The sequence below is a fragment of the Mus musculus genome, chromosome 9 (assembly GCF_000001635.26).
Source record: "Mus musculus strain C57BL/6J chromosome 9, GRCm38.p6 C57BL/6J".
In the NCBI taxonomy this organism is placed as follows: Eukaryota; Metazoa; Chordata; class Mammalia; order Rodentia; family Muridae; genus Mus; species Mus musculus.
In genome coordinates this window covers 123370050-123391261 of record NC_000075.6, presented here as the reverse complement: position 1 = coordinate 123391261, position 21212 = coordinate 123370050, and the positions used below count along the sequence as shown (strand labels likewise).

Genomic DNA, 21212 nt, shown 5'->3' with positions numbered 1-21212 from the left:
GTTTTATGACCTAAAGCAATGCTTAAGATTCAGGGGGAAGGATCTGGAATAAGAAAAGCATAAACACTAGGGGATGTGGGCTTGGCTCAGTAGATAACAAAGGAAAACCAGGTTGTAAACTACAGCCATTCTCAGCATCCCAGGAGGAAGACAAGTAAACACCTCCTTTCTTTGAAGGATGGCTTCGTGTTAAACTTTCCTGGCGTCTCCAGAGCAGATCTGTGTGCACAAAGAGCTTTTTTCCCTCTACAAGTTCCCATATTCATAGCTCTTCTGGAGTCAACCAGAAACAGATTTTTTTTATTTGATGTTGTTCAAATTAAAAACACAATATAGTTGGAACTGGAGAGATGACTCAGTAGTTAAGAGCACTGGCTGCTCTTCCAAATGACCCAGATTTGATTCCCAAAACTCATGGGGCAGTTAACAACTGTGTAACTCCAAACCCAGGGCATCTGATGCCGTCTTCTGGCCTCTGTGGGCTCTGTATGCACACGGTACACAGACATACATGCAGGCAAAGTACTCATCCAAACACATATAGGAACGTGTGGTTTTTATGGGAATAGAACTAGTCATACATAAATATTTTATGACCTGCCTTTTTCATTTATGCAGAGTTTCTGAGTGTGATGGGACCTTTCACAACACAGTTGTGCATGACCTAAGGATGTAAGATGCTGGATGTTTAAGTTCACACACACACACACACAAAAATCAACCTGGGACAGAGGTGCTGAGTTTGTTGTCTCACACCAATGAAGATTAATGACACAGATTCTCGTGGAAGTATGTAAGGTGGGAGCAGGCTTTATTAAGAATTATCATAGAACAATCAAGAACTTAAGAAAAAGTGAGAAGAAACTCTCAAGAGAGAGGCTGGAGTTTCCAAGACAGAAGAACCATTTTCTTTGCCCAGAATCTTATAAGGCAATGGACAGAAACTGGACAAAAAAACTGAGGAGATCTCTGTTGAGAATGGTTAACTCTGGGTTATCATGGGCAAAACCAGGGGAAGGCCCACATACTCACAGCATGTCCCCCTGGGCCAACCAATAAGGCAATCATCTGATATCCATGCATTGCCCCCAGTTAAGGGTAGTTGAGGGCCACCTGTCCACCTTTAATTTGGGCTTACTGACCATGACTATCTGTTAAGCTGCCAGTTACTTTGGTCAGGGTCACTTCCTTCCCATTTTTCGGGTGTCTTGCTAACTGTTAACTTCGATCCATGACTGTGCTAGTCTTCGTCTTGACTGGCTGGCCATTGGTCAGTCGCCAGCTGGTGTTGCTATCTCTTACCTTCTGGGTGTCCCAAGTGCTGTTCATGATATTAAACTCTCTTTATTCTCACAGCTACCAAGAAGCAGCTGCGGTGTTCTTGGTTATTGCCTTGTCTTCATTATAGTTTGGGATCTCTTTCCTGAAATTGGGCTGGCTTGTTATAACCCCTCCTTACTACACCTCAGGCTATTACAATTAGCTGCATTAGAAGCAATGCGTTAAAAGCAAGAATATGTAATAAGCAACAATATCTACCATGTATCTCCCAAAGGAGAAAGGTCTTATGAAAGCTAGCCAGCCAACCTGTTATCAGTGGCCTTGTTTCTTGGAGCCAAATGGTCTCTTATGGTCCACCTGGATGGTTCATACCCAGATGCAAGTACAACTGTCTCTGTTTTTAGTGCTCTTGGTTTATTTTTTTAATCCTTATATTTCTTTTTGACCTTAACACACCCTGCTGCAGCATATATGGGAGGTTTATAATTTCCACCATAGATCCTTTGCCCTTACCACCTACTCACTCCTGCCTAAATATGATGAGTACAAATCTCTAAAAACAGCATTCTAACATTTGCTGAGTGAACCTATTCCATGCAGCTTTGGGAACATGATTAGACATACCCCAACCCAGTTGGGACATGAGGTCTCTTTCCTCCCATGAAATATGGCTGACCTATATAGAGTTCCATTCTTCCTAAAAGCATCTGCCCCTCTCAGAAACTGCTTCCTCTTAAACTTCATGCAGCCTTGGTATGGACGGCCAGTTTCGAAATCCTTCCCTGATAGAGGACACATGGGTTTGGAGCCTTCCCTGGGCTAGTCTGAAGCTAGGTTGTCTGCTGTAGTGATGGGGACCCACAAGGATTCCCAGTGATGGATCAACCTCGCAGTGACATCCGAAAAAGCTGAACAGCAGCTGAGTCAGGTCCATGTTCAGATGAACCTCAAGAACCTGGTCCAAGTAACCAGGGTGCCTGGGCTCTTGCAAGATTTCCTTGGATCCTGCTTTTACCAGGATCTGTTAAAAACAAACAAACAATAACAACAAAACACAAATTGCTTTTTGGCTGAAGTTGGTCTAAGCTGGGTTTCAGTCCCCAGGAGCCAGGAAGCCTCATTAAAAAAGCACCCTTGGCATACAGCCTGCTCTAGAATATGGCTTTTATCCGAAGATGACACAGTCTTCCTGTGTTGGCTTCCCCCCCCCCCCTGTTGGGAGCCGCGCCCACATTCGCCGTTACAAGATGGCGCTGACAGCTGTGTTCTAAGTGGTAAACAAATAATCTGCGCATGTGCCGAGGGTGGTTCTCCACTCCATGTGCTCTGCCTTCCCTGTGACGTCAACTCGGCCGATGGGCTGCAGCCAATCAGGGAGTGACACGTCCTAGGCGAAGGAGAATTCTCCTTAATAGGGACGGGGTTTCGTTTTCTCTCTCTCTTGCTTCTTACACTCTTGCTCCTGAAGATGTAAGCAATAAAGTTTTGCCGCAGAAGATTCTGGTTTGCTGTGTTCTTCCTGGCCGGGCGTGAGAACGCGCTAATAACACCCCCCCCCCCCGAACTAAAAAGCCCTGTTCTGGGTTATTCAGGAGTCCTTCCATACTACCAGGCCTACACTTGAATTCTGCTCATGCTGCACTGAATTCTCCCAGGTTGCTTCCTGGGAAGGACACAGTAGCTGTTGTGTAACTGTTTTTCAGAAAGGGGAACTTAATCATCACTTGGTATCTTTGTCAAAACCACCAATGGCACCAGTGCAATGTTTCTGCCCATTAACATCCTATTAGGTGCTGTCCTGGTCTTTAGATAAAGTCAACAGAGAGAAACACTGTCACACAGATATGCACATACACACACACAAAGTCTAGATTTATGTTAACAAACTTATTCATTTCTATTTTAATTTTCAGATGGAATTAACATGAGAAGATACTCTTAGGTCACATGTCACCCAAGTAACTTTATGTTAGTATGAAGATAAAGTTAGAAAAATCTTAAGCTTCCTTAATAATTCAGATTCTTGGCAAAAATTAACAAAGTCAACTGTCTTAAGTCCTGTGGAAGGCCCATCTTATAACTTCACTGTCTTGCTGCCATCCATCAGACACTGAATTAAATGTCCCTGCAAGTAAACTTTCTTTAAACCAGGAAGGCGCCTGGTCATAAGCCCCGGGGACCACATGCAGAGCCCGTTCCCTTGTGGTAGGATGTCTCACTCCCAATGGAGGAGAAATAGAGAGTAAAGACCTAAGCAGCACTGCAATATGCCCAAATGCCTCTGTCCTGGCAGCGGACTGTGTTCTGATAGGCTAAATGCGTCCGTAACTCCAGCACTCAGGAAGCTCAGGCAGGAGGATTGTGAGCTCACAGTTATCCCGGGTCACACAATAAAACCCTGCCTCAAAAACAAAACTCATGGTTCACAATCTGGCATGTGATGTTATCTCAGGGCTCCGAGTGGTAGAGAGCCCGCTGAGAAGAGAAAAGTTACAGACTGAATCCCAAACAATGTAAAACAAAACAAAAAGACAGCTATAGTTTCTTACTCTTGACTTCTGAGCCAAGACTGTCCAAGCCATTCACCTGAAGAACTTTACACTCTGCTGGGTTTTTAATGACTTGGCGTCTTTGTATCACTAAGCTTCCACAGTTAGACTACGTGACTATTCCTATAGCCCACATGTACAAACATGGCAATCCGCCCTAAAGACAAAAGGGCACTGCATTTATATACTGGGGCCCAGCTAGGTCTGGAGGTCCATACCTATGATTCCAGCTACTTGGGAAGCTAAGGAAGTACAGAGAGTTGGAGGCAAACCTGGGCAACAAAATAAAGTCCCTTCTTGAAATAAAGGAATATATGGCACACCCTGAGCATTCTTGATTTCCTAAGCTAACCCCTTTTTATTTTCTAAGATAACCTCTTCTTGGATGTGAATGCTTCCTACAGCTTTTTTCCAGATATTTGACCTATTTTTATAAAGCTACTTAAGATATACTTTTAAATATCCATCATGTCAATTTTGGAACAGTAGGAATGTGACATCATGGAAGGTAGCAGAAGATAAAAATGATAATTTTAAGATAATAAATGTAAAAATATTCAGAGGCTGAATCAAGAAGTACCAGTTGCTTAAATTAGAAATCAGAACACTTCAAAGTCTGAAAAACCACAATCTCTATCTAGTTTTCACAACAAATACTCTAGTATGTAAGTTTGGATGAGCAGCTACGGTGACTCCTAAAATTCAAAAGAGCAGGACATCATCACTAGCTCAGACCTGACAGAGACACCATGGCCACCTAGAGCCCAGGAGACAGAGGAAGCAATGGGCAGGGCCCAAAGCTGATATGAGGGCAGGAGTGTAAATGCTTATCACATGGAGCCACAAGGAGCTGGGCAGTGCCTGGGGCAGGTGCCGGGGGAAAGTCCCTGGCTTATCCACTTACCTGCCCTCCAATTCCACCTAGGTTTCCAATGCCTCAAATCCAGCCACAGTCAGAGGGAAGGACTCATGAAACACCACCACCCAAGGTCGGTCAGTGTTTGCTGGGGGTGGGTGGCAGAGACAGAGACAAAAAGACAGAAATAGAGACTGATTTTCCTCACTGGTGATAGCTACTGGTAAGTAACCCTAATTAAACTCATTGGATCACAAAATCAAACAGTCACAACAAAAGACCAGCTAGGCAGCTGATCCCACAGCTTGAGAACCACAACTTAATAGAAAGCAGGGGTGGAACTATGTAAGAACACGACTCAAAGAGGAGTCAGAGCTGGCTTCTATTGTGGAAGATGGACCACCCCCATGTGACTTCTCAAAGGAGAGTCAGAGCACGATATTACGGCAGATGGAACATCTCCATATGAGGTCCCAAGTGGGAGTCAGAGCTGGGCTATTGTCATAGCACATAGACCATTTCATTGTGTGGTTCTCAAGGAGTCAGGCTGGCTGGTGTCCTCACAGACCAGAGGCTGCTAGCCCGAGATATGTGTCAGAGCTCTGTAAGTCAGACCAGAGCTGGAAGGAGAGTGAGGCCTGGGCAGGAGGTCTTGGCTACCATTGGAGTACAGTCCTCCAGAACTAAGTACCTGGGCATTTCAGGGTTGGCAGGTGGGCTGTAGGCAAGCTGACTCAGCAAAAAGGACAGAGGGCTGAGAGCCATGCTACAGCCTGGTTTATGCTGCATTATTTTACCAGAGACAAAGTGGGATCTTACGTACAAGTTTAAATACTTGAAGAAGGCAGTGGGGAACAAGCAAGGGGCAACTGTCCTTCTAACACAGGAAGCAAGAGTGAGCCATGCAGAGAAGGGTGGACAGGAAGGAGACGGAGGCATCTAGTCTCAGTCTGGAGACAGGAGCATGCCTCCAGAACAGGGGCCAGCCAGTTGGTAGCAATGGCCAGCTTCTCTCCCTCCCCCATAAAACAAAGCTTTATATTTGAAACCAATTCAGATTCAGATTCAGGCACCATGGTTACTGCTTCACAAAGAAAAGCTATTTTCAGTGTCTGGGCTTCTCTGGAGTGAGTTCAGCACTCTATTTCCAAGAAATGAGAAATGCAGTGTTTAATTTCATTTAGCCAGTATAATAAACCACCATTATTACAGAGTGGATATAAAAATCAACTACTTCAGAGTATGAAAAAAAACAGTGCAGCTATCCCCAAAGGGCATGGCTCCTGTGGAAACACAGAAGAGCCTGACTGGTGGGCAAGCCAGGCACTTACTTTCCAATGAAGGCACTGGACCAACTTGCCTTCTCTTCCCAAACCACACCTGAAAGCATAAGCCTGGAAATCCACTGCCCACCTCCTGATACCACAGAGATTTGAAAATCTGGAACTAAGTGCCACACCGTGTACTCTGGGCACATCACAGATACTAACTGCAAACTGCAAACTGAGGAGACATCCACAATCGTTTGCTCGCTGAGAATGTCCCTGGCACGTAGCCCTTGTGGGTGATCACACAGTAGTAATAGCTGCTAGACACTGAGCCCCAACTTCTTCCTGTACTTGCTCAAGGCTATGGCTTTCTGCCTGAGGCTAATTAATTAGCCCAAGCCCAGCTCTGCAAAGGTAATGAATGAGTGAGTACTTCTGATGCTTCATCACCCTGCTCCTGGACCAGAAGGTGCTGGGGACACCAGCTGAGGTGGGAGGCAGGGAATTTATTTTCCAACCATCTGTGCATACAACATATGAAAACACAACAAAGTCACCATATGGAGCTAAGCTTAAGTATGTCATCAGGCTTCTTTTGAGTTTAAGGAGCAGCCAACAGTCAGAACAGCCTTTTTTGACTGTAGAAAAAGGATTTAATTCTGGCTTTAAATGGCCCTTGAGTAAACGTGCAAGTCTTAGGAAAGAGTTATTGGGGCCACTGAAACTGGGTTACACTCAAAATGGCATTACACATTTTTTTGTTTGCTTGCCTTTTGACAGAGTCTCATATAGCCCAGGCTGCCCTTGCTTTCTTGATTTTCCTGCCTCCCCCTCTTCTGGGGTTCTGGGATTTCTGAGTTATGCAATACCTTTGGGTACACTACATGTCTGAAGAGGAAAGCAGCACATCACTGCTCGGATTTACCACCCCCAAACCACCTAGTACTCGCACAGTGCTTCTACAGTCTACATGTGTCTATGGTTAAGGTCGGCTGCTAAAGTCCTTTAACTCTCTTCTCACATGTCAGTGTGACTTGGGCTCAAACCTAGACAGCTATGTCTATTTTACTCAGCAGAGATGGCATTCATCCACCATGTACAAAACTGGCCCAGCTGCCTAGACTGCTCTTTCAAAATGTGGATACTTCCAGCCCTACCTCCACCCATAGCAAACTCAAGAGAAAACAGTTGCCTATATTGGCCTCAAAACTAATATTCCTCCTGCCACTGGCTTTCTAGCACTGTGATTACTGGTGTGCACCACCATGTCTGACTGGAAACAAAGAATTTTGTAAGTTGTAGAGTGTTGAAAAAAAAAAAGAGGGTTCTATGTACCCTTTAAACAGTTGACATGCTATTAACAAAGGAGTTATAGGGACTTTCTCTGTCCCCAAGAAGTTGAAATAGTATCCGGCAGATGACAGAAACACAGAGGACCTGTGAGCTTAGCTGAGGTAGTCTATGGCTCTGCCCATAAGTGCTGATAAATGTGAGCTACAGAATTGAAGGCCAGTTTACAGTTCAAGGAAGATTAAGTGAACCTTGAAGAATAGTAAGGGAAGCATGAGACACCTGGGAGAAAACCACCGAGGTAAGTAAGAACAAGAATATTCACTATGAAAAAAATTATGTACATCATTAAGAACTGTGGATTCAGGAGGTTTGAGCCAGCAGGCCAGAAAAAAAAAATCATTATAAAGGGGCTAGAGAGATGGCTCAGATGTTAAGTACACTAGACACCTATGGAGAACCTAGTAGGTTTTGTTCCTAGCACCCTCAGGGTGGCTAATAACCAACCATAAGTCCAGTCTCAGAGATCTGTTGTCCTCTTCTGGCTTCCCTGGCACTGGGTAAGCACAAAGTCACACAGTACACAGACATACACGCAGGCAAAACACCCATTCATATAAAATGAAATAAAGGAAAAATGTTTAAATTGTTATAAAAGAAAACTGAAATGCAGTTACATACAGTTTAAGGGTCCTGGATTAGCTCTGGAGGACTAGAATCCGAGAGTCATACAGGCTAGCTGGTCACTGACACAGACACTGGAAGGCTGTCCTGTTATCCGGTATAGGAACTCTGGGCCTAAGTAACAGCTTCCAAATGGAGGGCGTCACCGTCTTCTAAGAAGGATGATACACCTGGGTCCCACACCCTGGGCTGGAGCAACCTTGAGCCACAGGCTTTCAGGCAGCTTCATAAGAAACAAGGGCATGTCTGGTAACCTCAGGACCCCAAGCATTCTTACCTCATTTCCTCCCTTTGCATAATCTGAAAACCTTCAACTTTCTGAATTACCACTCTTGCCTACCCTCAAAACCAGACTGTAACCCATAGTCGCCCACAATACGGAACAGTCTGGAGCCTGGAGAGGATATTTGCATTGCACTACTGACAGGGTCAATAATCCAAACAATACATAAAAAACAATGTAGAGCAATAACTCGGCAACTAAACTACAGTGAGCAAACAAACCAGAGAAAAGGGAGCTATGTAAAAACTATACACGTGCATATTTTAGTCTCCATGGGAGGAACCAGGAAAACACAAACTAGAACCATGGTCAGCAAGATGACTGGGGCAGAAGTCTAACACCAGATGCAGTCCCTGGAGCCCACATGGTGGGTGGGCGAGCACTGACCTCTGCATGCCCACACATCAATAAAATAAATAGTGTAACAGTTCTGGCTGGGCTGGATTGCACTCACACCGATCCTCCTGCCTCTGATTCCCTCCTGTGTGCTGGGATTAGTGGTATGTGCACCACACTGGACCAATAAAAACCTGCTTTTAAAGTTAACGATTTAGCAGTAATGGAAAAGGCAAAATTTGACAGAGGTGTTCCCAGTTGACTGCCTGTTTTTTACCTAAAACATCAGTTTTATATTTGATACAGAAGGAAACCGAGAGTTTGTAATGAAGCTGGTGGTCAAGGGCCGTTTGTTGATCAAGTTAATTAACACAAGAATCCATTCACTCTTGTCTGGCTGTCCCAGAGCAGGTTCTCCCTCCTGTTTTGTATCAAGGACTATTTAGGGACCAGTACTGACATATGACAGCTTATAGAACCAGCAAGGTCATCCAGCAAGCCTTCTTGTATATGCTTCCTGTTGCTTTCTGAGAAACTGTCTTGCTGCATAGCCAAGTCTGGCTGGCCCCAAATTCCATCCTCCTGCCTCAGCCTCCCAAATGCTGGGCTTATAGACATGTGCTACCTCATCCATTGCCAACACTGTTGGCAAAAGAAAAGAGAGAGAGAGAGAGAGAGAGAGAGAGAGAGAGAGATGTCTATTTCTCATTCCACATTGATTCCACTTTTAAAACAGCCTGATGAGTTTTCACCAAATTTGGAACTGCACATACAATGATCTGACTTAAACAGGAGCTATCAAGATAAATATTTTCTGGGTAGAGATAGCTAGAGAGATAGCTCAGCAGTCAATAGCATTGGCTCTTCTTCCAGAAGAGCTAGGTTCAAGTTCCAGCACCTACATGGCAGCTCACAACCCTATCTAGTTTCAGTTCCAAGGGATCTAATATTCTCGTCTGGCCTCTGAATGCAACAGGCATATAAGTGGTGCATATCATGGTAAGTGCAGGCAAAACATCTGCACACATTAAAAAACAACAATAATAAAATAATTCCAAAATAAAATTTCTTAAACAAAGTAGCTGGGCCAGGCATGGTGATGCATGTCTTTAATCCCAGCACTTGGGAGGCAGAGGCAGGTGGATCTCTGTGAGTTCAAAGCAAGCCTGGTCTATAAAACGAGTCTAGGACAGCCAGGGCTATTACACAGAGAAACCCTGTCTTGAAAAACCAGAGAGAGTGTCTGAAGCACACGGGGAAAGGACAACCCAGCACACCTGCTCACTGTAGGAAATGGCTATTTTTGGTTGTCACCTTGACAACATCTGGAATTAACTAATCCAAGTGACTTCACACACCTGTGAGGAAATTGTCTTAATTAAATCATTTGAAGAGGGAAAACCCACCTTTAGTCCACATCGTTTGAGGTGGGAAGATCCACCTTTAATCCGGGCCACATCTTCTTCGGGCAGCCCACATAAATAAAGGACATGGAAGAAGGAAGCTTTGCTCTTTGCCTGCCTTGTTGTTGATGGCAAGTCCATTCTTTCACTGGCATTAAAGCCTGTTTCTTCAGGATTCTAGCATATATTAAAGACGTCCGGACTGGTGGGCTGAACAACAACTACTGGATTCTTGGACTTTCTGTTAGCAGACAGCCATTGTTGGACTAGGTGGACCACAACCTGGAAGCCATTCTAATAAATCTCAATCTCCAATCTCTCTCTCTCTCTCCTTCCCTCCCTCTCTCCCTCTCCCTCTCTTCCCCCCTTTCTTTCTATATACACATTTATTCAATCAGTTCTGTTCCTGTTTCTCTAGGGATCACTGACATTAACCCAAATAATGTCACATAATTACAAGTAACAGCATCATATTCAAGGCTCAGACTCAGCCAGTGGGCAAGCAGAAGGCATCACTGGCCACAGTGAGCGGCAGCAGCTTCACTAAGGCAGCTCTGAAGCCTGCTCCCAGTAGAAGACTACAGGAACTTCTTGATTAAATGGAGCTAATTCACTTTCCTGAGCAGCTCAGAGCAAATCAATCAGTATAAATCATAATTACAGCTATCATTGATTAAGGGATGTATTATGCACCAGACACGTGGCATATGCACTACCTAATGTGACCTCATAGCAACCTGAGGAGAAATCAGCCCCAGTGTCTTCTTCCCTCCCTCCCTTCTCCCCCTCTCCCTTTCTACCTTCCTCTTTCTCTCACTCTCTCTCTCCTTTCTTCTCCAGGGCCTAGATGCTCACCTATGCGCTAGGTAAGCCCTCTGCTGCTGCCCTATATCCAAAGCCATTCCTTTAGAGCAAATGAGGCAAGTGGGAGTCTGAGAGGCTACGTGACTATGCAGGGTCCCTCAGTTAGGAAGTAGCAGAACAGGGGTCAAACCAACGCTATCTGCTCTGACTTTGGGCTTCAGCTATGGGAGAAGACACCCCCTTATTTTATGGCCCTGAGCTGCCTCAAGGCTCTGATTCCTCATGTACATCTTCTGTTAACATCTCATCCTATCCAAGACAACTTGACTCCCACATATACCCCCCTCACTTACCTAACTGCTGGCAGGCTTCCCTATACTCTGGCACCAATAATATGATTTTGCTCAAATGCTCCAGCTTAGCAATGTGTCTGAAGCCTGCATACACTGATGGTATGTACTGATGGTATACACTTAAGGTGGCTTTTTAAAAAGACAAATATAGTTGAAAGTTAGTTACAGAATTTCACTTTACAGAGCCAGGGTGTAGCTCAGTGATAGCATACATTTCCAGCATGTGCAATATTCTGGGTTATATACTTGGGAATGAAGAGGGAGGGAGAGACTGTACTTTAGGCAAAGTGCCAATTAATTCGGTCCTGGGTTTGTTGTTGTTGGGTTTTTTTTCCTTTTCTTTTTAAGATTTAAATTTTTGTTTTTGTTTATGTGTATGAGTGTATTTCCACTGCTCAGGAAAGTGAATTAGCTCCATTTAATCAAGAAGTTCCTGTAGTCTTCTACTGGGAGCAGGCTTCAGGGCTGCCTTAGCGAAGCTGCTGCCGCTCACTGTGGCCAGTGCTGCCTTCTGCTTGCCCACTGGCTGAGTCTGGGCCTTGAATATGATGCTGTTACTCGTAAGTATGTGACACTATTTGGGTTAATGTCAGTGATCCAATGCACAGGAACCAGTGAAGGCAAGAAGGTGCCTCGTTTTCTAGACCTGGAGTTACAGCTACATGAGTTCTGAGATCTGCAAGAACTGCCAGTGCTCTAAATTGCTGAGCTACCATTCCAGCCTGAGCCGCCTCTTTTTAGGAAATGGTATGAAACAGTGTCTGAAAAAAAGTATCTTTCCTAAACCAGGACGACGACAACAAATAACCTTTCAATTTCGTAGAAACCTCAGTTCAGCAATATAAACTATTAATTCTCAAGTGATGAACATTGATAGCACGACCTTGTGGTTTTTATAGGATACTTCTGCCAACCAAAAAATGTTCACCAGTTGTCTCAAGAGACTTATTAACCTTCCTAGAGACCTAGGAAGTGCAAGATGCCACCTGCACAGGGCCTGGCAGGTTCATAAGAGCAATGGCCAGTATTGTCCCAGTTTGGTGCGAGGCATGACAGCATCTCTGTCGTCCTAGAATTCAGGAGCTAGAGGCAGATCATCCTTGATTCCCAAGCCAAGCCTAGCCTTGAACTCCTCATTCTCCTCCTCAACCTTCAACCACAGGGATTACACGAGTATGTTACTACACACAGCTTTATAGTTTGGGTCACAAATGTATCCAAAGGCCCATGTGTTATTAAAGAACTTATCCCCAGGGTGGTGCTACTGGATAATACTGGATAATACTGGATAATGGTAGGATCTTCAAGAGGAAGGGGCTATCTGGGCCAGGTGACACAAGACTCCTGGCTACTCCAGAGCCTGAGACAGAAGGATTTTAAGTTCAAGGCCAGTCTAGACAACTTAGTGAAACCCTGCCTCAAACTAAAATTAGGAAGAGGAGCTAAGGATGTAGCTGAGTGATGGAGCCCTTGCCTAGTAAATGTGAAGCCCTGGGTTTAATCTCCCTATAGCACTCACCGTAAGAGTCAGGGTCTAATGAGACGTCTTTGGATCATGAGGGGTGTGTCCTTGAAGGAAATCCTGGGAACCCTGACCCCTCTCTATTACTTCCTAGCCATGGGTTAGCAGTTGTGCTCTGCCGGGCAGTGGTGGCACACACTTTAATCCCAGCACTTGGGAGGCAGAGGCAGGCGGATTTCTGAGTTCGAGGCCAGCCTGGTCTACAGAGTGAGCTCCAGAACATCCAGGGCTACACAGAGAAACCCTGTCTCGAAAAAACAAAAACAAAACCAAAAACAGTTGTGCTCTGAGGTGCTCTTCACCTTGGCTATCCAATATCCTCAGCAGAGGCCTAAAATCACTGGGTCCTGGAATCATGCACACTGTATCTGCAAGACCAGGAGCCACAAGAAAGCCTTCTTTCTTTCTCAAAAGCCATCTCAGGATCTCAGGTACTATCTACAGCGATGCAGAGTTGACCAGAGTGCTGTCCTTATCTTTTTTTTTTTAACCCACTGGCTTCACTGTACAGTGACTGCTTCTGACTGCTTCTGGGAAAGCTCCTCTGGAGAAAGGAGCAGTGTTACCCGCGTCTGCTCTTGCCTTCCCCAAGCCCACCCCAGTCCATCCGCAGCGTAACATCTACCTCTTGCAGCTGCTCCAAGTTCACCCAGAGGCTTCATTACAAGGCTTCTCTGAACTGAGCTGGTCATGCTCACACTTAAGGCCATTCAATCTTAACTAGCGTTGGCTTTCTTCACTGTCCTAAGCACACATGACTGCTCTACACTCTTGTCTGGGGTGATAAAAGTACTTGTCCTTACCTGCATGCCTCTCATTTTCTGGAACCGTGCAATGGTGTCGCTGAGGGTGTAGACACGGACATGGCCCATGTGCAGCTTGCCAGAAGGGTATGGGAACATGGAGAGCAAGTAGAATTTGGGCTTTAATTTCTAGGAAAGAGTAACAAAGGATGACAGAAAGTGTTTATTACATATTTTCTGGGATCTCTGTATGCAATAATATTTTAGTGCTTTACTCGAGGTAATAATTTAACATTTTTTAAATTCCTTAAAGAAAAAAAACTGTTCTCATTGTGTAAATTCACAAAAATGTATTAAAACCTCCAAGATTCAAAGTCCTGGTTTAAGCTAAAGAATGTCCAAAATAATTCAGAACAATGTGTTAAGGGCTAATTAGCCTAGGTGTTTTCAATTTTTCTCCTTCTTTTCAAAGCTTCTCTCCTAAAGCAGTTTCTATCTAGGTCTTAAAGGACTGTTTTTCCAGACAAGCCTCTAACAGTTAGATCCACATTATTCAAGTAAAAGAGGCTGAATTACTCTGAAATCTCCAAAACTAGAATCCCTTCCCCAGCTCCCCATGACTGCATCCACATGAGATCCAATGCTGACAACTCCAGGTACCAGATGGGTCCTGAAGTCTAACCAGCACACTGTGAGTTTCTCTTTCAACAGAAAGGCTTGAGTGGAAAAAACCATACAGATAACCACAGATCAGAGTCATATGACTCTCCAGCAACAGCAACATGAAAAACATGGGAAATCTACACATCTGACTGTAATGAAGACAGGGCAGGGAGTCCTATGTGGTCACTGCATTGGGTACCCTCAGCCTTCCACTGGCAGGATGTCAAATGCTGCCAAGAGCTCGTGCACATCAAAGGACAAGGGCCCAAAGGAGTGGGTCTAGTCACCCAGCTGATTACTTATGGAAGACTTGACTTTGGTGCTTGTGGAAAGTTCTGCAGTGCTGAGGATAGACCTGAGGACCTCGTGCCTGTCAGATCAGTGCTATTGTCACTGCACTTCATGCACAGCCCCAGGATTATGTGTTAATCATCTTGATATTTATCCCTGCCACCCAAGAGGCCAACAGTATCTCTTAAATGAATGCTTGTTGGCCTACCAAAGACACAACCATCCACCCAGCAGACGTTACAAATCCTGTCCAGGTAACTGGAGGCTCTTCTAACTGAGCCTCAAATTCTGCCACGGGGCATCTGGGGGAGTGACAGATAATGGCTGCTGGTGGTCAGTGAGGGTGGACCATCTACTGCTACACTATTGTTGACCTTGGCCTTCTGGCTCTCCCTTTTTGGTCCCTACTTCTAGAGCTTTAGGAGGCACCAAGGCTTTGCCTAAACACCAAAGTACTGAAGACAAACAGAAAAATTCACACCCCTTCCTGTGCATGTGTCAGGGTTGATGTTTTAAACATCGCTGGCTAGTATTTTCATAACTGATGGTGGACTGAGCCTACTTGTGATAGTTACTACCCACTGATAACCTGGCAGGTCCCAGAATCGCCAAGGGAAGCAAGACTCTGAGCGTGTCAGACAACCTAGATTAACTAAGGTAGGAAGACCCAAGCTAATTGTGAGTGGTACTCAGGTCTGGGACTGGAAAAGAGAGTAAGAATAGTAGCCACGTTCATCTGTCTCTGCTTGCTTCCTGCAATGCAATGTGATCAGCTGCCTTCCTCATGGTAGGCTGTATTCTCTGAAACTGTGAGCCAAATGAACCTTTCCTTATGTTGTTTCTGCCTGGTAATTGATCACAACAACAAGAATAACTAATATTCAACTTTAATTAGGGAAGCAGAACTAGAAATCAAATTGCAGCAAAGGTTTTTGGTTTTGGTTTTTGGATACAGGATGTTGCTATATAGTATGAGATGCTTTCAACAATCCTCCTGCCTCTGTCTCCAGGGTGCTGGGATTTCAGGTGTACGTTGACACATGTTACCATGTCATGCCCAGCTTCTTGCCAAGCTCTTAAATTTCACAGAAGGTTTTAAATCTTTAACAAAACATAAACAACAGCTAACCACCACCACCTCCCATGCCCCCCAAAATGCAAAACACAACTTTTCTTTGTTCCGTCTGTCCTCTAGAAATGACCAAGAAGAATAGGTGAGTAATACATCCAGAAAAAGGATCACTTTTTAAAGATTTCTCAGAATCTGGAGAATACGAAAGCGAAGCAGCCTCTGTACTTCTGTGGCAATGATTTAAATCAGCAGAGCAGCAGGTGGGGAGTGGAGGGTCTCAGGGTGAGCAGGCCCTGAGGTAGGGGCTGCTGCACACTCGGGGCTTCACGGCTTTTAAGACTAGGTTGGGCTGGTGGCTTAGCTCCGTGATATAGTACTTGCCTAGCTTGTGCAAGCTCATGGGGCTTTAGCCCTGGCATTGGGGAAAAGAAAAGCTGAGCGACAGAAATCCTTTCCCCTTGTGAACAAGTTCTTATAAAAGGTACAACAGCTATTTTCTACTGGTTGCAAAATAAAACTGTTTCCTTCTCTGAACTCTTTCTCCTACCTTCAATCTATCGACCCCACAGCTTTTCTCTGGGAATTTTTAGGGCTACGGGGGGAGGGGGGGGGTACCTGTAATCATGTTCTTTTGGAGCTAGGAAAGAAATAAAAATCCTTGACATATATATTTGTGGGTTTGTTTGTGTGTGTGTAGGTGTGTGTGTGTGTGTGTGTGTGTGTGTGTGTGTGTGTGTTTGTTTGTTTTTCTTTCTGAGACTGGGTCTTGCTTTGTAGCCCAGGCTGGCCTAAGGCCTCTTGAGTGCTGGGACTTCAGGCCTATACCACACCTGGTCTATTTCTAGTTTTTGACTTTCAAGTTATTATGTAAAACAATTTTCTTCTATTATAATCACCCTATCTTCTTGTGCTATTTATTATATCATATTAATTAACAATCTTGTCCAAGCATTTTCTACATACAGCTTTCGCAGTAGCCTCTTCTGTTTTGTGTGTTTGTGCAATGAAAAGTAAATTAATGACAACATCAAATAATCATGGACTAGCACAACTAACCTCCAACCCTGAGTTTACAGAGACATACAGAAAAGCAATGCTAGTGAGTCTTCAATATTCACAAACATTTCTGGTTTTGCAGAAATACATTCAGCCTACTGCCTGTCCCTGCCTTGTGCTTTTCTGTGTAAATTAAGTCATTTTCCTCTGTGACAATGAAATGAGTTCCATCATCTGGAGGTGGAAAGAGAAGAAATGACAGGAGTTTGTGTTATAATTGAGTAGGAATCTGCCTGAAAGGGAAATTTTCATAATTACATAAAAGTGCAGGAATTCAAGCCTTTAAGAGAAAGTACAAATGCCAGCGATGGGGAGAGGGTGATTTTTAAAAGCAGGCTCCCCATTTCCATCAGGCTGTGATTTAGAACATGACTTCTGCATCTCTGGGGATTGCTCTCTGAAGCTGTAACAGAATCCACACAGGCAGAGCCTCTATTGCTGACCCTCACTTTGCCATGATTTGTGAGGACTCACTCAGAGAAATCCTCATGCCTTCCCAGGCTCAGTCTATTCTCCACTGATGACCAATGCAGGGAGTTTTCATAAATCAAGGCTCTCAGAGAGTTGGGTTGGTAATTTCCCAGGTAAAGGTAATGCCTACTCTCAAGATTGTTCTGATATTAAATAACTCAACCAATGGAAATGGAACCCAGTACGTGGTAAAGTGCTCACTAAATGGAAGTTGTAGAGTTTTTTGTTTTGGGTTTTTATTGTTGTTTTTTGGGATTTTTTTTTTTAATGGTGGTTTGATGTTGGTAGCAAGATTTGGCTTCTAAAGACTCACTTGGATGGGCTTCAAACATACCTAATATCAATGTGAGGTGAATTCTAAAGCTTCCTATACACCAGTGCTCAGTGAGGTTCTCAGTCTCTGCTAAAATGGCACATGATTTTATCTTCTTTCTACCTACCTACCTACCTTCAGTTTAGAAGTCTTCAGTTTGAAAATTGTCTTAGTTGGGGTTTACTGCTGTGAACAGATACCCAGACCAATGCAAGTCTTATAAAGGACAACATTTAATTGAGGCAGGCTTACAGGTTCAGAGGTTCAGTACATTATTAAGGTGGGAGCATGGCAGCATCCAGGCAGGCATGGCACAGGCAGAGCTGAGAGTTCTACATCTTCATCTGAAGACTGCTAGTGGAAGACTGACTTCCAGACAGCCAGAAAGAGGGTCTTAAAGCCCATACCCACAGTGACGCACCTATTCCAAGAAGGCTACACCTCCTAATAGTGCCACTCCCTGAGCCAAGAATATACAAACCATCACAAAAATGTTCAATCACATTTTTTCTCATTTGATTTTTTCAAAACAAACCTGTAAAATAAACAGTGTAAGGAACTAAGAACCATGGGGTTAAGGGAAAGGGCACGTTTTCTTTTTTAGTGTTCATTTATTTATTTGACACTATATCTCTCTTAATTACAGATCTTCTTTCTAAACAATGCCAAAGTTACTTTCCAGCTGAATATAAACATCTCCCACTTACAGAAGGAATGAGTGTGAGTCCAATAAGAGTCAGGAGACCAGAAAAGGCAAGTCCAATACAGCGTCAGCTGCAGGGAGACTCAGCTTCTTGCCTTGGCCCCACCTAAGGGTTCTACAAATGTCTTTACTATTCCATTGCTGCTATTACAAAGGGAAAGTCAGTTAGTATAAAAGTCTTCTAGTATTTGCTCTGATCCAATTATAATAGGAGGCAGAGAATTTTCTGAAGAAATCAATGGAAGCCAAATGCATCACACAACTACTTTAGGATAGAGGATTGGGACCAGAAGCCAAAATCCACTGATCTACTGAGATGCTGAGGACTGGACCCCAACTTCAGTTCATATCAAAGAACATGCTGGCTGCCCTCCTCAGACCTTAATGCTCAAGTGGCAGGGCAGGTTGCTAGCCAAGTTCACAGCAGAAGGGGTAAATACTACCTCACACAACCTCCTGACAGATCCATAGGCCTCTCCAGTAATCTCACATATGACCTGTTAGATCCATGGGTTCCATCCTACCACACAAGGGTCAAAACCGACCCAGTACCTGCTAGTACTTCTGTTTGGTTGCGTTTTCCCTAATCAAAGCTGTTCTAGAATACTACTATGGGGCTGCCTGTCACACAACCATTATAGTATTAACATGGACACAACTACCACACTGGAAAGTTTTTTTGTGCCCTAACCTTATGTCACCTCCTTTGCTCCTCTCAACCATCCTCCTGGGAACCAAGTGAGTGCTATTATCACCCTCCATTTTAGGTAAGAAAAGGAAAGCACAGAGATACTTAGTTATTTGGCTTAAGGCCACACATCTAATAACTTATCCTAAACCAAGCAGTGTGAGCCCAGAGTCCAAGTCCTTAGCTCCTCTTCTCTACTAATGTGGATTGAATGTACAATGTCCCCATAGGACCATGTGCTTGCACACTTGGCCTCCAGCTGGTGGTGCCATTTGGGAAGGTTGTGGAAGCTTTAGAAGGTAGAGCTTTGCTGAAGTCGAGGTTCTATATAGTTCAGCCCCATTTCCAGTCCACTCTCTGCTCCCTAACTACAGATGCACCAGCCACCTCACATTGTTGACAGTCTGCCAGGCCTTACCTGATGTGCCATGATGGAATTCATCCCCTCAAACTGTAAACCATGAAAACTCTTCCTCCCTTAGGATGCTGCTTATCAGGTGTTTGGCATCTGCCCTCTTAGAATACTCACATCTTCCTCTGAGACTCTGGACGCTTGCTCCTTTATCTGTTGGTGCCACCACTTCTCCACATCCTTCCTTGTCTGCAGTGTGTACTCCTTTGTCCACTTCCCGGTGGCACTGTAGATACTTCTGGAACACCCTGGAATTAGTCTTTCCCACAGGATGACAGGTGGCCTGCTAACTAGCTGCCTTTTCAGAGGAGAGACATAGAAACTCAGCCTCTGACAAGTGGATGCCATTCTTCAGGAGAGAAGACCCTAGAAAAGAGGGCAAAGGAGCATGATATTCACCACCCAGAACCTCTCAAGATTGGTCTTCCTGATCGACACAGCTCAGCATTTACTGCCTGCTCGCATGATTTCTCTTCTTCCTTTGGTAATCATTTCCTAACAGAACATTTTAGAAGTTCTGTAGAATTAGATACAAACTTTTTATTAGAAAATATAAAGGTGGGCTGGAGAGATGATGGCTCAGTGGTTAAGAGTACTGACTTGCTCTTCCAGAGGTCCTGAGCTCAATTCCCAGCAACCACATGGTGACTCAAAACCATCTGTAATGGATCTGATGGTTTTCTTCTGGTGTGTCTGAAGACAACAGTGTACTCACATATTTAAAATAAATAAATCTTTTTTTAAAAAAAGAAAGAAAATATAGCTGGGCAGTGGTGGCGTATGCCTTTAATCCCAGCACTTAGGAGGCAGAGGCAGGTGGATTTCTGAGTTCGAGGCCAGCCTGGCCTACAAAGTAAGTTCCAGGATAGCCAGGGCTATACAGAGAAACCCTGTCTCGAAAAACCAAAAAAAAAAAAAAAAAAAAAAAAAAAAAAAGAAAGAAAGAAAGAAAAAGAAAATATAAAGGTAATTCATGCTGCAAACACCAAATACACAAAACCCTCACAGAAAAAAGGGAGGCCTCCAAAAGGCCAGTTAACACACACCCTTCCAACAGCATAGGAGACAGTGGAATCCCTCCCTCTAATTTATCTAGCATATCAATTGCTATCTCTCTGAACTCCAGAAGAACTCTAAGCACATCTTGACTTAGCTATGCACTCACATACCACAAGGGATCTGAGCGCAGGTCTCCCAGAAGGACTACAAATTCTGAACAAAATTAACATTTTTCATATGTATAGTTGTGTGCATGTGTGTACATGTGTGTTATGAGTTGTACAGACCCTTATAGGCTAAGCCAAGAAATAAACATTACTTAGAAAACTATGTATTCATTTGGTTTTTCGTTTGCCAAATACTTATTGAATGATATTAGGTCTACACACTGTTCCAAGCACTACAAACATAGCCAAGGAGTCCCAGGCTGGGTGTGTAAGACACAGAGCATATGCTTACCAAGTGCCAAGTCCTGGATTCTATCCATAGCAAAGAAAATCCCCTATCAGTTGGGTTTGGATATTCTAAAATAGGTCAATATGACTATATAGGAAATAGAATGAACTACATGAAGCTGGCTATCATCAATTCTATATGGCCAACTTTATATAAGGAAGGCAATTGCATTTCTTTTAGGGCTTAGATTTGTATATTATTAGAACTATCTATGTGAGTCAGGGATTTTATGGTTTTTCTTACTAAGTAAACATTCTGAAACCACAATAAGTCAAAGACTGTTAGCAGAAGGCACCCAGACAGATATTTAACATTTCCTTCCTACATGGCACATAAGGAGAGTATTCTGGACTATTCTTTTTCATAAATAAATAGTAATAGGAAAATAAAATACAAATTGACCTGAACTGCTGTTTGGGACTTGTTCCCCATCATGGTGGGTAAAGTGCCAACGGGCAATCATCAACAGGAGCAACACGAATGCACAGTAACACTTACTGCTGGCCGAACATGGTGCTTTACATTGCACCAGGCTCTCTAACGACTTCTCCTTTGCTTAAACCAATGAACTAAAAACCAGTAAAATAGATCGGAGTATATACAAGAATTTAAAGCTCATGATGAATGCTGGTAAATGGCTCAGCTGGTAAAGGCTCCTGCTACCAAACTTCACAACCCAAGTTTGATCCCTAAGACCACAGGGTGGAGAGGTGTGT

At 43.9% G+C, this 21212-nt stretch overlaps 1 protein-coding gene and 1 long non-coding RNA gene across 4 annotated transcripts in view; both read right to left on the bottom strand.

Moving 5' to 3' along the window:
• The window catches only part of Lars2 (leucyl-tRNA synthetase, mitochondrial), a 95749-nt gene that overhangs the window by 71414 nt on the left and 3123 nt on the right, over nt 1-21212 (bottom strand). For all 3 annotated transcript variants that reach the window (NM_001348167.1, NM_001348168.1, NM_153168.3), the window contains exons 2-3: nt 19159-19407; nt 13433-13561 (exon numbers count right to left, since the gene is read on the bottom strand). In NM_001348167.1, the coding sequence (NP_001335096.1) occupies nt 13433-13561; nt 19159-19389 (360 nt within the window). In that variant the 5' untranslated portion in view covers nt 19390-19407. The remainder of the gene's footprint in view (nt 1-13432; nt 13562-19158; nt 19408-21212) is intronic.
• Nucleotides 785-9603, bottom strand: Gm46137. The gene is made up of 2 exons (XR_001779329.1): nt 4735-9603; nt 785-2302 (listed from the first exon to the last, which is right to left on the bottom strand). It is a non-coding gene; the product is annotated as a predicted gene, 46137 (long non-coding RNA).